Source organism: Cygnus olor, chromosome 1, assembly GCF_009769625.2.
Source record: "Cygnus olor isolate bCygOlo1 chromosome 1, bCygOlo1.pri.v2, whole genome shotgun sequence".
Taxonomy (NCBI): Eukaryota; Metazoa; Chordata; class Aves; order Anseriformes; family Anatidae; genus Cygnus; species Cygnus olor.
In genome coordinates, this window is record NC_049169.1 from 55,298,747 (window position 1) to 55,310,295 (window position 11,549).

The 11,549-nt window shown below is 60.1% G+C and overlaps 3 protein-coding genes across 3 annotated transcripts; all 3 read right to left on the reverse strand.

Moving 5' to 3' along the window:
• Positions 1–19: 19 nt before the first annotated feature.
• On the reverse strand, positions 20–2,303 carry LOC121063910 (pyridoxal phosphatase). The gene is made up of 2 exons (XM_040544850.1): positions 1,666–2,303; positions 20–1,569 (listed from the first exon to the last, which is right to left on the reverse strand). Exons 1-2 carry the CDS (start codon positions 2,258–2,260, stop codon positions 1,244–1,246), a joined length of 921 nt encoding a protein of 306 aa, XP_040400784.1. The 5' UTR covers positions 2,261–2,303; the 3' UTR covers positions 20–1,243.
• Positions 2,304–2,673: 370 nt separating this feature from the next.
• LOC121063964 (keratin-associated protein 6-2-like) lies at positions 2,674–3,003 on the reverse strand. Its single transcript, XM_040544996.1, has one exon. The coding sequence runs from the start codon at positions 3,001–3,003 to the stop codon at positions 2,674–2,676; it is 330 nt and encodes a 109-aa protein (XP_040400930.1).
• A 206-nt stretch (positions 3,004–3,209) lies between these two features.
• Positions 3,210–11,540, reverse strand: SH3BP1 (SH3 domain binding protein 1). Its single transcript, XM_040544802.1, has 18 exons — positions 10,375–11,540; positions 8,687–8,729; positions 8,366–8,470; positions 8,152–8,228; positions 7,827–7,938; positions 7,676–7,752; positions 7,089–7,221; positions 6,873–6,941; positions 6,677–6,767; positions 6,295–6,437; positions 6,107–6,218; positions 5,937–6,018; positions 5,497–5,577; positions 5,279–5,395; positions 5,041–5,138; positions 4,708–4,837; positions 4,436–4,548; positions 3,210–3,959 (listed from the first exon to the last, which is right to left on the reverse strand). Exons 1-18 carry the CDS (start codon positions 10,434–10,436, stop codon positions 3,670–3,672), a joined length of 1,935 nt encoding a protein of 644 aa, XP_040400736.1. The 5' UTR covers positions 10,437–11,540; the 3' UTR covers positions 3,210–3,669.
• Positions 11,541–11,549: the final 9 nt, after the last annotated feature.

Below are 11,549 nucleotides of genomic sequence, written 5' to 3' on the forward strand. Positions count from 1 at the left end.
GCGAAGAAAGGAGGCCATGTCCAGCCTACGCTCACACTTTATTATATACAGAGACACAGTGAGTGTAAGAACATCAACACGGGACGTGGACAGTCAGGGAGGCCCGAATAAACTGTCCCCCGCCCCCTTGGTGCAAACAGTCAGCATAATTTATACAAATAATACAATATTCGAACAATAAATAAGTCTGATAATTAAGATCAATAAATAAATAAAAAAAAAAAACGTAGAAAGACAAAGCAGCAAGGAACGATTCGAGGGCTGCGACACACTCACAGCAGTGACAATACCAACAACATCTCACCCGCACAGCAGCAGCTGGAGCACAGACACCCCCCCGTCAGCCCTTTTCTCTCACCACACCATGGCAAAATCCACTGAGAGGGGGGAAGAAGGGGAGAGTCGTACAGTTCACTCCTGCTGTGCTTTTGAGGTCTAGTAGCCCTCTCTCCTTCACAAGCCCCTTTGGAAAAGGGTGCTTGAAAACAACGTACAACCACAGACCCACTGTGCGCAGTCACAGCTTGTCTGAGTTGCTTGGCACAAAAAAAAAAAAAAAAAAGGGACAAGGACAGTCTCTCTTCCCTTTCTACAGTCCTTCAGACAGACATTGGCACAGTTATTAACCGAGTCAGGGCAGGAGGTGGTAGGGGAAACATATCTAAGGAACAGAGGAAGAGAAGAGATGAGGCGAGGTGATGCTCTCTTCCGCTCGTGGGAGGCAGAGATGCTCTCATTCATCGCTCCAGCACGCTCCTTCCACACGCCCTGGCACTGCTGGAGGCTGGGCAGGTGAGAACACCAGCTACTCCCCTGGCAAGGAGGGGGTTACCACAAGGGCTGCGGGGATGCAGCTCAAAAGTCGAGTTACGCGAGTGGAGGGACAGCAGTAAAAGGCCGCCACTGGTTATCTAAGAGAAAAATGATAAGACGGCTGTTCCCTAACCCCTGCAGCGGGAGAGGCCGTACAGAAACACTGATTTGACCCCAGGTCAGCCTCAAGGCCTCCAGCTCTCTCCCAGAGATGCTCGCACATGAGGGAGAGGACTCTGTCCATCACGGACAGCTCTCAGCAGAAAGGAGGCAACTTGAGCCCTGCCCCTCCCTCCTTCTGCCCCCAGAGAAGGGTACCGGAATGTGAAGAAACGGGGAATTGAGGGAATACGGCGGTGAGAGAGAAATGGGAACAGATGGAGATCTGGGATGGGGAACCCGACCCCTCTGCCCTCGCGTGTAAAGACTGCTACTCATCCAGGCCCGGTATCAAGTCTGCAATGCTGTCCACGTAGTAATGGGGCACCATATCCTTGGCGGCGGCACTGTCGCTGGCCATGTAGGCCTGCGCCTCTTCGAGGCGGGAGACACCCGTCAGGGTGAGGATGGTGGAGAGCCCGCAGTTCTTGCCGAAGAGGATATCCGTCTCCAGGCGGTCCCCCACCATGAGGGTGCGGGACGGGTCGACGCCGAAGCGCTCCACGATGCACTCGAACATGTAGGTGTTGGGCTTGCCCACCACCAGCGCCTTGCGGCCCGAGGCCGTTTCCACCGCAGCTGTGAGACTGCCAGTCCCTGGGGGAGAGAAAGACACAGCGGAAAGCGGCTCAGCACCTGGAGGGACACGCGGGATGGCAGCCAAGCCAGCACCCCGACCCTCCGGAGGCTCACCGGGCGTCCGCCGGCCGTCGCTGAGCGGGTGCCAGGGGTCGGGGTCGGTGGCCACCAGCAGGCAGCGGGGGTCTCGCAGGTAGCCGCAGGCCTGCGCCAGCTTGCCGAAGGTGAAGTTCTCGTCGTAGCCCACCAGCACGGCCCGCACCGCCTCGCCCCCCGGCTCCCCCTCGCCCGCCAGGCGCAGGCCGGCGGCCCGCACCTCGCCGCGCAGCCCCTCGCCGCCCAGCACGAAGACGAGGCCGCCGCCGCCATCTCCTCCTCCTCCATCTCCTCCTCCTCCTCCTCCTCCTCCGAGGCGCTGCCGCAGGAAGAGCGCGGAGCACAGCGCCGAGCTGAAGACGTGCTCGGCCCGCACCCCGCGGAAGCCCAGGCGGCTGAAGCGCAGCTCCAGCTCGGCCACCGAGCGGCGGCTGTTGTTGCTGACGAAGAGGGCGGCCTTGCCGCAGCGCTGCAGCCGCTCCAGCAGCTCCGGGGCGCCGGGCACGGCCCGCTCGCCCGCCCACAGCACGCCGTCGCAGTCGAAGAGCAGCCCCTGCGCCGGGCCCAGCACCTCCCGCAGCCCCGCGCCGCTCAGCCGCCGGCAGCTCGCCATGCCGCCGCCGCTCCGCCGCCGCCCGACTGGCAGCCGCGCCGCCCACTCGCCTGCCCCAAAAGGCGGGCGGGGGGCGGGACAAAGGGCGAGCGCGGAGGGTGATTGGGTGAGGCGCCTCCTCTCCGCCCGGCACGGCGGCTCGCCCCCTGCCGGCGACGCGGCCGCCAGTGCCCCGCGGCGCTGGCCCGCGGGCGCCATCTTGCCTCCCCGGATATAGTTGCAACATATCCATACCCGTATCCATATCCGTATCCGTACCCATACCCATATCCATATCCATATCCATTATCCATTATCCATACCCATATCCATACCCATGTCCATATCCGTATTCATATCCATACCCATACCCATACCCATATCCATATCCGTATCCATATCTGTATCCGTATCCATATCCATACCCATATCCATTATCCATACCCATATCCATATCCATAATCCATACCCATATCCATACCCATGTCCATATCCATATTCATACCCATACCCATATCCTTATCCATATCCGTATCCATACCCATATCCATATCCATACCCATATCCATACCCATATCCATACCCATATCCATACCCATACCCATATCCATATCCATACCCATATCCATACCCATTATCCATACCCATATCCATACCCATACCCATAATCCATACCCATACCCATATCCGTATCCATACCCATATCCATATCCATACTCATATCCATATCCATTATCCATACCCATACCCATATCCATACCCATGTCCATATCCATAATCCATACCCATATCCATACCCATTATCCATACCCATATCCATACCCATACCCATAATCCATACCCATACCCATATCCGTATCCATACCCATATCCATATCCATACTCATATCCATATCCATTATCCATACCCATACCCATATCCATACCCATTATCCATACACATATCCATACCCATATCCATTATCCATACCCATATCCATACCCATATCCATATCCATTCCCATAATCCATACCCATATCCATACCCATATCCATATGCCCCCCACTCTTTAAATCTACTTTCAATATATACATCCATGTGCGTGTGTGCAGTCGTTCTTTTGCTTCTTTTTAAATAAAAACCTCTCACTGGGAAACCAACCGCTTGCCTTTTCTTCTTCCCAGTCCCAGCTTCGAGGTGAAATGTTGGCGGAATGGCGGCAGCGTGCCCGCCAACAGCCGCTGCTGGGCCTGTCCCTCCGCCCTCCGGGCCTGTGGCACAGCGCTCTGCCCACTGAGGCATCTCCCACCCGCAGGCAAAATGGCGCAGGGCCTCCCCTTCCTTCTCCCCTTCCCCCCAGGAGGAAGGCTCTTGGCGGTGGATGAGGAGGGGGATGCAGGCAAAGGCTCACGGCCGCTGGGAGCAGATGGTAGCCCCACACCTCGCTCAGTCATTCTCCGCCATCAGCGATGCCACCAGTGGGGCTCCGTCCCCCCGCTGGCCCCTCGTCCGCAGCCCAATCTGGGGTGGCGGTGGTGGCCTTGGCGGAGGGAGGCCCCGGGGACGTCAGGGACTCGCGGCTGTGGCGCGGTGCTGGCTGTGGTGGCAGCGGTGGTGGGACGGAGGGAGCACCCATCCGTCGCGGCCGGGCTTTGGGGCTGGTGGCGTGCTCAGGGGCCGTGCTCCGGGGCTGGGCCACGGGTGGTGGCACTGTAGGTCGGGCTGGAGCCGGGCGCTTGGCTGGAAAGAAACCAGAGGGTCATGGTGCTGGCTGTGGATCTCAGGTGGACTGATGGACAAGCTGACCCATGCCCAGCTCCCATACTGGAGTCTTGAGATGAAGGGTCAAAGCACATGCAGTTTTTTGGGGTCTTTTCCTACCCTCTTCTGTCACAGGGGGACATGAGGTTTGAACTGGGGATGCTCCCCCCTCAGAGGACCAGTCACGTCCATCCCACAGTCCCACCATGGCTTGGGTGGGGTTGGAACTAGATGATCTTTAAGGTCCTTTCCAACCCAAACCATTCCATGATTACAAAACGACGGGCTGGATCTTGGCCACGCTGCCCATCCTGAAGCCCTTCCCCTCCCATGTGGTGGCCCTAGCACCCGGTCTTGCAGGACGTGGTGAGATGAAGGCAAACTGGACAAGGTAGCGTTGGTGGGGTTGTCTGCCCTGTGGGCATCTCCCAAGCATTGTGCCTGCATGGTCTAACCTTTGCGGGTGGAGTCGTTGGCTGGTATCGGAGCTGGCGGCACTGTGGCTTCGGGGGACGGTCTGGTCACCTCTGGGGAAAGCTGCTGGGTGCTCACCTCAGGGTCCCTCGTGCTGGGGGAGAAGGGGACAATCAGGCTCTGGCTGTCCCGTTGACGGAAGGAGTCAGCTCCTCTGTGGGGCATGGTGGTGGTCCTGGCCACCTCGTGAGGATACGGCCCATGGGGTGGGGTGGGATGGAGGTGAGGAGCCCCCTGCTCCTGCCAGACTTACACTTCTTCATCCGGGAGAGCCGGGGAGCTGGCTACAGGGGATTTGGGGGATGGCTCTTCTACAGGAGTGTCCTTGCTGAGTCTGACATCCGCAGGCGGCGTAAACATCCCTGAGACGTTGAAATCTACATCTGGGTGGGGAGAAAGGCCAGGAAATGATTGTTGTGCCCGTGCTAGACACAGAACATCCATGGCAGGAAACTGGAGCTGCCCAGGACATTCTTCACCCATCCCTCTGCAGTTTGTGGTTGCAGCGGGACCTGGTGCTTTTCTTCTGTGCCCTTCACCTTGTGTCACCATCCCCTGAGGACAGGAAGGCAGAGTGAAGCCCTACCTCCAGGGAAGAGGGTGTCTGCGTTCTGGATGAGGGCTTCCACGATGCCCACCACCTGAATGGAGGAGACCGAAGCCAAGTCCAGCTGCACGGGGTCTCTGAGAGACAGAAGTGGGGGAGGCATCAGGGAAGGACTTTTGGGAATTAACCCATTTTATGCTCATTCGGCAGGGGTAGGGCCCCAAAAGGGCTTTGTCCCTCCCCTGGAAAGCTGGCATCCCACCCAGCCAGACCTCACCCTGTGCTCTGCTGTGGCCACAGCAGGTTGGGGCCCAGCACGATGGCGATGTTGCTGGGGGTCATTTTATTCACCTCCTGGTGCTCAGCCAGCTTGGCTAGAAACTTGATCAGATACCTGTGGGGTAAAAGGAGAGGGTGAGGGGGCAGTGAGTGTGCATTTGGGAAGTAAATGGCTGCCCCTGATGGTTGCATGGGGTCAAAGAAGCCACAAAACACCTCAAATTGTTGTAGCTGTCCTGGGGCAGGCGGCTGCAGGTGTCTCGCAGGCTCTGTACACGGCTGTCAACATCCTTTAAGCTGCAAGAGAGAGAAAAGGGAGGGAATGAGACCTCAGCCAGCTTCACAGGACAAAGATGGACACAGCACGTGAGGGAGAAGGGCTGATGGTGGGCATCGTCCCAGCTTCTTGCTGCATCTCCTCCACCACTCCTGCCTGCCCTACAGTGAGGAGCCAAACAGCTGCTGGGCTTGAGCTTCAGAGCTGTCTGAATTTCTTGTGAGCACCAGACAGGCGGCAGCTGGACCACACGCTGTGGTTGTGTCTCCCCATGAGACAAACGAGGCTGAGCATCCCTGCTCTGAGTGCTGGAGGAGGCAAAGTGGGGTAACTGTGCGCTTTTTTAGCCCCATGGGGCTTTTCCCCCTCGCTGACCCACCTGGCCACTTTGACCCACTCGTCGTAGAGCTCGAAGGTCATCAGAGGCTGGGGCAGCTCCCGCAGGTAGGACTTCAGCGCTCCTGGAGGGGAGCAGCAGGGGTGACGGAGGTGAGAGGATGGCAGTGCTTTCCCGACCCCATTCCCCTGCCCCATGTCACTGTCACCCACCGGCCACAGCGTGGGGGTCTGAGTAAAACTCCTCCAGGGCATTGGAGCCACTGGCCAAGCTGCTCTTCAGCTTCCTCAGCACCGAGGCGCCCGCTGCTAGCCGGAAGAGTCCCTGGGGATGGAGTGAAGTGATGAGGGAGGGCTGTGTTTTTTGGGGAAGGGGGCACGGGGTGACGGGCGCTGCCCACCTCCTCCCTCATGCCGGAGGCCAGCAGCATCATGACGCAGGCCTCGATGGGCAGCGCGATCTCCCGGCCCAAGCTCCTGAGGTGGGTCTCCAGGGGCACGCCGTAGTACCCTGCCACCGGGGTGTCCGCGGCGAAGGAGGGCTCTGGAGGAGAGAGGGGGATGCAGGGAGGGAAGGAGGATCCCGGTGGCATCCAGCCTCGGTGGCATCTCGCTCTCAGCTGGGGACGGCTTGGTGGAGGCAGAATCCTCACCCGGCCTCAAGCTGCCGTGCCGGCCCAAGGTGGAAGGCAGCAGCAGGCATGGGGAGGAAAAAACATCTTTTCCAGCCTCGCTGGCCGTGCTCGCAGCCCTCCCCAGGCTGCCTGGAGAGCAAGCAGGTACCTGTCTGTCTGTGGCTCTCCTTCAGCTCCGCCAGAGCTGAGTCCAGAGACCCCAGGGACTGCCGGTGGTACTGGGCTTGGATTTCCAGCAGCTGGCAAAGAAGGGGCACACAGCTAGCACGCAGGAACCCCCCCGGGGCTTTTTTACCCCAGGAGATGTCCACACACTAAGTAGGACTTGCAAAGACAGGACTTACTCTGATGAAGTAGCTGGCGTAGCTGTCCTCTTTGGTGGAGAAGTGGTAGAGGTCAGCCATGTACTCGTCCTGGGAAGGGAGACAGCGAGAAGAGTGACCTTCTGCCTCCTGCCTGGTCTTGGGGCATCTCCTTGTTTCTGCTCCTGGAGCTGCTGGAGAGGAGCAGGTCTCCAGCCCTGGAGCTGCCCCTCAGAGGAGAGCCAGTGACATTCTCACCTTGCACTGCTCCACTTTCCTCTTCACCTCCTCCTCCTCTTCCTTCAGGATCTCCAGTTTGTTGGCAGAAGAAGCCCCCGGGACGGTTCCAGCGCCAGCGCTGTTACTGGAGCCCTTGGCAGCTTGGTTCAGCCTTTGGGGTGGGAGAGGAGACGCAACGCCCAGCTCATCAAAGAGGATACAGCATAGGGCAAATGTGAAGAAGGGGCATGAGGACGAGAAGGAGGACAGGGAGGCACTCTGGGTGGTTTCTCTAGGCCAGCACTGCTCACTCCCCTCACCCAGAGGATGCTGCTGCTGAACCCAACAAAAGCCGGAGCGGGGTGATCAGTGCCAGGACATTTTGCTTCCCTCTGCAATGGCACTGCCCTTCTCTCTGGTGTGATCAGGCCAACGACTCAGCCCAGAGCAGGGTGCACCCATGGACAGGGTTGCCTGTGTTGTACGGTGCTGGGGACAAGCTGGTGCCTCTTTGACTTCACCCCTGGCCCTGGGAAATTCTCTCCCCACACTAGCAGAGGCCAGTCGAGTCGTCTGCCCCTTACCCCAACCCAGCTGTCCCCCCATGGCCACAGCGTGCCCCGTACCGGCTCTTGATGGCGTTCCAGTCAGAGATCAGCTTCTGGAGGGTCTTCTTGCGCTTCAGGATGATGGGCAGCTCCTCCTGGGAGAGAGGGGCTGGAGTGAGCGGCAGAGGTTTGGGGACGGGACAGCAGAGCAGGGGCTGGCCAGGGCTACCTCGCTGAGCTTGTTGAGGGGCTGCAGGATGTCGCGCTCCACAGCGATCTCAAACTCGGCCAGGATTTTGGCCAGCGAGCTCTGGATGCAGCAGCCCATCTCCAGGGCTTTCCTGCATGGGGGAGAGAGGCGAAACAACCACAGGCTGGAGACAAGTCAGCCTCTAACCCAACGCCCCCCACCATGCCCCTACGCAGCCCCACTGATGCTGCTGTTTTCCATGCTCTCGGGACGGGGTTTTACAGCTTGGCTTGGCTGTGGGAGCCCCAGAGCCAAAACACTGCCCCAGACAGGGTTTTGCCATCTTTCTCCCACCAGCACTTACCCGAGGCTGGATTCCGTGTCCAGTTCCTTGAAGCTCTCAGCCATCGTCATGGACAGAGCCATCAAAGGCAGCTTCTTCTGCACAGAGCCAAAGTTTGGGGAAAAGAGATGAGATGATGTGTGGCAGACATGCACCGGTCCCCTACATCTTCCTCTGGTCCAGCTCCCCGTTGGCTTCGGGGCCCGAGGAAGGACCCTTTGGAGGTAGCACTCACCACTCTCTTGTCCATCTCGGAGCCACAGTGCCCCTGCAGACAAGCCTGGAGCCGCTTGGACACGCTGTGCGCCGCTCGCTTGGCCGGCTCGATCCTCTGCTCGATCTAGGGGCGGAAAGGTGGCACCGGTGAGCCAGCTGAGATCAGCCAGCGCTGTGCCGAAGCCGCCGTGCCGGCCCTGGAGCTGCCGTGGGACAGGCAGGAGCGTCCCGGCCCCGTGACTTGGAGGTGCCGGCGGGGAGAGTTGCAAGATGGGACGGGGCACGTCCCCACGCGTGGCCACAAGCCGACACATGCCCGCCGAGCCGGCCCACGCCTCACCTGCAGCAAATCTTCCGTCAGGAGCTCGGTCGCTTCTTGGGATCTGTGGAGGAAGGGGAAGAAGCCATGAGCAGATGGGGTGGCCTCCTCAGGGAGGCAGGTCCTTGTGCATCTCACCCGCCTCTCTTTGAGCTCTGGGGAGTGGGAGGTGCTGGCTACTGCCTGGACCGTCCTACATGAGGCAGAGTGAGCCCAGGAGAAGAGAGCACCAGGAGCAGAAGGCTCAAAACGCCCTGATGGGACAGGGCCATGGCACCGGTGGGAAGTTTGGGGGTAAAACTTTCTCCCCCAACTGCTTCTTCCTTGAAGGTGAATCCAAGGCAGCTTCTGCTGGAGCCCCGGGGGTGCCTTTGCGGAGCAGGTAGCGGAGAGCTTTGGTGCCGCCAGAACTGAAGCGACTGAACTTTGTGGCCAAAGCGGGGACCTAAACCAACGGCAGCCCTCGGGGTGCCGAAATGAAAGCGGCTCTCTGGTTGGTTTTGCAAGCAAGCGTTCAGAGCGAATCGGGCAAAGGAAGCTGCTGGTTTGCAGCAAGTTCAGATCAAAAACCCAGTGCAAAACCCAAGAGCCGCTATGGCTGCAAGACCTCTGCGGCTTGTCGCAGAGGGGAACCCTCGCTTGGTGGACCCGTCCCCTCACTATTCCCTGGGAACTGCCTCATCCCCCTGCCTGGCCGGTCCACATTTCTCTTTTCAGCCTTTGCAAGAAGCGACGCGGGACGAGCCCGTGGAGCCGCAGGAAACGGGGGCGGCTGGCTCGAAATCACGTGAGACCGCGGCCCACGGCGGGGAGGCTCTGCAGTGGGGCGAAAAGCTCACCGGGGGACTGCACGAGCTGCTGGAGACCTGCTGCCCATCCGGCCTTATGTGAAACGGAGGCTCTGCCGGTGTGGGGACAGGGCATCTCCCCTCCGGGGAGGGGAGGTGGGAGAGGAGAACCAGCTCCCTGCTGGGAAATGCAAGAAGAGCAACAGGCGAGCGGGCTGCAGGAGCTTTGGCAGCTCTGCTGGGGTGGTTTGAAGGACCCTGAGGATGTGGCTGGTCCCCCACAGCCTTCCCATGCTGGGGAACCCAGGTGGCGGTGTGCGGAGGTGGCTGTAGGAAAGAGGGAGCTGAGGGGGCTGGGAAGGGAGGGCCCAGCCCTGTAATTTCAGTTCTGGGTTTTGCAAGGGAAGAGCTTTGGAAAGCCAAAGAGAAAAATAAGGAAGCAGCGGAGGTGGGACCAGGCTGTAGGAATTCGTGTGAAGCTGTAAGTCCTCCACGGGTTCTCCAAGGATCCCCAGTCCTCTCCTTGAAGGACATGCTGGGATGATCAGATGCAGGGCATCGTGCTCAGCAGGGAGGGCAGCTCCCAGCTCCTGTCACCCTCCTGGTCACCGCACAGCCCAGGGCATGTGGCTGGAAAATCCCTGCCCACGGCCCTCATGTCCTGGGGAAGCCAACCTCGTGCCCAGGTGGGTGCAGGAGAGGCAGTCGGGCCCGGGGAGCCCATCCGTGGTGAGCAGCACCAAGCAGCTGTCCCACCGCCCCTTGGCTTACACCGAAGATGCTCTAAGCCCAAGCTCACCCCGCACTTTTTTCCCTCTTCTTTGCGCACCGGGGAGCCCAGTCCGGCCTGGGGCTCACCCTCCAGGACCTGCGTCCTGCCCCCTCCCAGCCCACCGGCACGGGGAGCGGAGAAGTCCTTACCGGCTGGTGGCGTTGGGATGGGACAGCTGCTGCCGCATCCGATTGAACTGCCTCTTCATCATCTTGAGGGACGGGACGAGGCCGGGAGAGCCCTTCCACTCGGCTGTGCCTGCTCAGCACCCCTCGGTCACGCTTGGCATGGGACGCCCGCAGCCCCTCGGCTCCCCGGGGCCACCGCACCTCGTGCTGTTGCCCAAGCACCTCTCTCCCTCCTTGCTCCTTCCTCCTTCCCTCGTTCCCCCTTTTGCTGTTTGCCGGCTTGTCCCCTCCCTCGTCCCTCCCTGGCGATGCCCTGCCTGCTTTCTCTTCCCCTCCCTTGGGCTCCTTCTCTCGCTCCCTCTCTTTTGCTGAGCTTCCTTCCTCCTCCTCCGGCCGCCCCTCGCTGCGGATCAGGTAAGAGCAGTTCGGAGCTCCTGCTCCGCTCTGTGTTCCTGTCACCACCCCACAAGTATAAATAACTTAAGCCCAGCCTTAAAGGGGAAATATTGTTACAGCAAACACGTAACAAGGCAGGACAAGCATAAGCTGCTGCAGAGCCCGAGCGAAAGGCCCACGCTCTTTCCTGCTTTCTCTCTCGGCTGGCACCTTTTCCCCACACCCTACCTGGTCACCCAAATTTTGGGCACCTCTCCATGGACAGCAAAGCCTCCCCTGTGCCCCTCACCGTGCTTTCCCTCCCTCCTGAGCCACCGCAGAGCTGCGGCGAAGGGCTGGTGCCTTCTGCCCTGCAGAGGCCCCCTTCCTCCTCGCACAGTCGCACGGGGACCACAACCTCCCCGTTCCCATGCTCGGCTGTTGCAGAGCTGCACCGGGGCCCTGCTCCTGCCCGGGCGCAACTTCTTCTCTAAAACCACCCCACCCAGCGCTTTTGCTCCTGCTCGGCGAGATGCAAACGTCGCTTATCTGCAGCTACCTGCAGCTGGGACTTTCCTCCTCCTGCGCTGAGGTGGAGCGGAGCCTGCTGCTGGCCGAGCTGGCGAAGGAACTAGCAGCCGAGCCCAGACGGGAAGCGGTCAGCTCGTGGGCAGGGGCAGCCAGCAGCAAGGGGAAAAGAGGCTGAAAGGGCCACCCCACCTGTGCCCCGAAGCCTCGGTAGCCGCCGGGCTCTGTTCCTCCTTGCTGGAGGGCGAGCTGGCAGCAGGCAGCTGCTGGCACCTCTATTTTCAGGGCGGGGA